The 2,318-nt window shown below is 52.5% G+C and overlaps 1 protein-coding gene across 1 annotated transcript in view; it reads left to right on the top strand.

Annotated features, from left to right (window-relative positions):
• Positions 1-2,318, top strand: part of MAGI3 (membrane associated guanylate kinase, WW and PDZ domain containing 3) — a gene marked incomplete at its 5' end in the record, with an annotated part of 29,207 nt that overhangs the window by 24,498 nt on the left and 2,391 nt on the right. The window contains 3 exons of the mRNA XM_010135170.1: positions 98-182; positions 290-422; positions 897-1,040. Coding sequence (XP_010133472.1) covers positions 98-182; positions 290-422; positions 897-1,040 — 362 coding nt within the window. The remainder of the gene's footprint in view (positions 1-97; positions 183-289; positions 423-896; positions 1,041-2,318) is intronic.

The raw sequence follows: 2,318 nt of genomic DNA, 5'->3' as shown, positions 1-2,318 counted from the left end.
TGTCGGGCCCCGTTTAGCCGCTCCGGTCTGGGGGTGAGTGGGCCTGGCTTTGTGTGGCAAGTTCTCTCTGACTGTCGGTTTTGTCTGTATTCATTAGAACACCGCGGTCCTCCATCGGGAACAAACTCCGCCAGGCAGAGTCCAGCTCCGCAGCACCGGCCACTGGGCTCCAGCACAGACAGGTACCGAGCTGTTGGGTTTGGCAGAAGGAACCGAGGACAGCTGGAAAGGCTTGGCCGGGGGATTGTTAACCCAGGAGTAACGACCATCTCATTTTACCTCTCTGCAGGGGAGCTACGGAAGGGGAAGCTGGAAGAGAAGTTTCCAGTAGTTATAGGCTTTCCTGGCCTGAGCACAAGCACTTGGCACAGTCGGACACTGGTGTTGCTTCAGCTGCTGCTAGCCGTCACTCCCAGGTACAGGTACCGCAGAGGTGCAAAACACTCCACCCTTGAGGCACTGCAGTGGCATTGCCAGGAAGCATTCAAAAGCAGAACAATAAAACATTTCCCTGTCAGACGCTGGTGGAGAAGTTGTGTATAAAAATGCACAAAGGTGTTTCACAGAGCGTTTTTGCTAATGTTTTAAATTTTATCAACTCCTTAGTTGAATACTCATAATTATAAAAGAAACAGAAAATGCTTGCAGCAGGGCTGCTACAGACCCTTTGGCAAAGTTTCTTAAAGAAATTTTGTGTGATTCTAGGACTTAGAAGGGAAGATGCTCTGTATACTTAGGCTGAGAATGAAACTGTTGCCCCTGGTTGCACAAGTTGTGATGAAGCCAGTTTAAATCGTGGGTTGCACATTTCTCTAGATACAGAAATGTGTGAAGCATTTTTCCAGAAAAATCTGCCACCAGATCCTCATCCTTTTTCCCTCTGACTTCCTGCACAGAGTCCTGGCTGTTTCCCAGTGGAGCTGGAAAGGGGCCCCCGAGGGTTCGGATTCAGCCTTCGAGGAGGAAAAGAGTACAACATGGGCTTGTTCATCCTGCGCCTGGCCGAGGATGGGCCGGCTGTCAAGGATGGCAGAGTGCATGTGAGTGTCTTCCTGCACCCATTTGCCAATCAAGTCGGTCTTTTGGCACGTTAATTCACCTGCGGTGGCCGCGCGCTTGTTCTCTGGGGAGCGCGTGGTCCCACAGCAGAACAGCATCAGGAACTGCCCTTCTTCAGCTGTCTCTGCGGTGACAAGAGCTTTTACAGGAGAAAGGCATCACCAGCTCTGAGTTACGGTGACGGACGTGTCCAGGGCGTGAGCAGCAGCTACTTGGGATGCTTTGGGAGCCCAGACGAGAAATGCGCAGTGGAGCAGAAAGCTGAGAGAACCACTGCCCACGGCAGCCAGTTTGTGAGGAGCGTTTGGTGTGCATTGTGCTGTTGCTGTTCTGGGCAGTGTTTGAGGACAGAGGCCCAGCTGCTTCTCAAGTATCATTAGGCTAATTGTTACGTTTGCATAAGGAATTTGCTTTCAGATACCGTAGTCACGCGGTACAACAGCACAGAACGATGGTACGTGGGAACCTGTGACTGCTGCCTAGAGCTGAATTTCCAGAGGCTGGAGCGTGAGGTTATTCCCAGTTGTCACGTCATTCGGTTTCTTCCTCCTGGGCTGGGAAATGGTGTCATTATCTGGCTGCACTTTAAAACAGGGAAGGGGAATTTCTTGCCCAGTGACTGGGAGCTGAGCTTGGTGGGAGGCACATCCCGCGGTGTGGAGCGTCCTGTCCTGCCCGATGAGGCACCAGGCAGTGACCGCCTTTGGCAGAGACACTGTGTTCAACACAGCCCTGGCTCTTCAGAGGGCTCATTCAACACGGTAGTGACATCCCTTGGCTGGTCCATGCATTGCAGAACAGGTTTCGTGGCCTGTTTTGGGGGTCCTGCCCAGCCCCTCCCCGGCAGTGGGCATAGTCAGTGCCAACCGCAGCCTCCTCGCAGGACCCTGTAAGCTGCTTGTGGGCTTCAGAGACCCCAGAACTGGTAACTGCCTAGTGCTGATTCCTCCTGCCTGGAGTAAATCAAAACCTGTTCCGCCATCCAGTGCCGCACAGAGCATCGCTGGGTTTATCTGCCTGTTCAGTGTGATTTTAAACAGGCACATGGTGCCAGGGCGGACATGGTTCATCCATAACCTCCTCCATGCGATGATCCAAAATAAAATACATCCAAGCACGTGGCAGTATCTGCCTCATCCCTTGTAGATAAAGAGAGGATGTGCTTAAGTAATCTGAGACCTACTGAGCTGCGGAGCAGCACAAATTGCTCTGAACCACCAGAGCGTCACGTTCTGTCCATCGGCAGGGGTGGACATCTG

Source organism: Buceros rhinoceros, unplaced genomic scaffold, assembly GCF_000710305.1.
Source record: "Buceros rhinoceros silvestris isolate BGI_N320 unplaced genomic scaffold, ASM71030v1 scaffold22774, whole genome shotgun sequence".
In the NCBI taxonomy this organism is placed as follows: domain Eukaryota; kingdom Metazoa; phylum Chordata; class Aves; order Bucerotiformes; family Bucerotidae; genus Buceros; species Buceros rhinoceros.
Note: the sequence above shows the minus strand (reverse complement) of the source record. Positions and strands in the feature narration are given on the sequence as shown.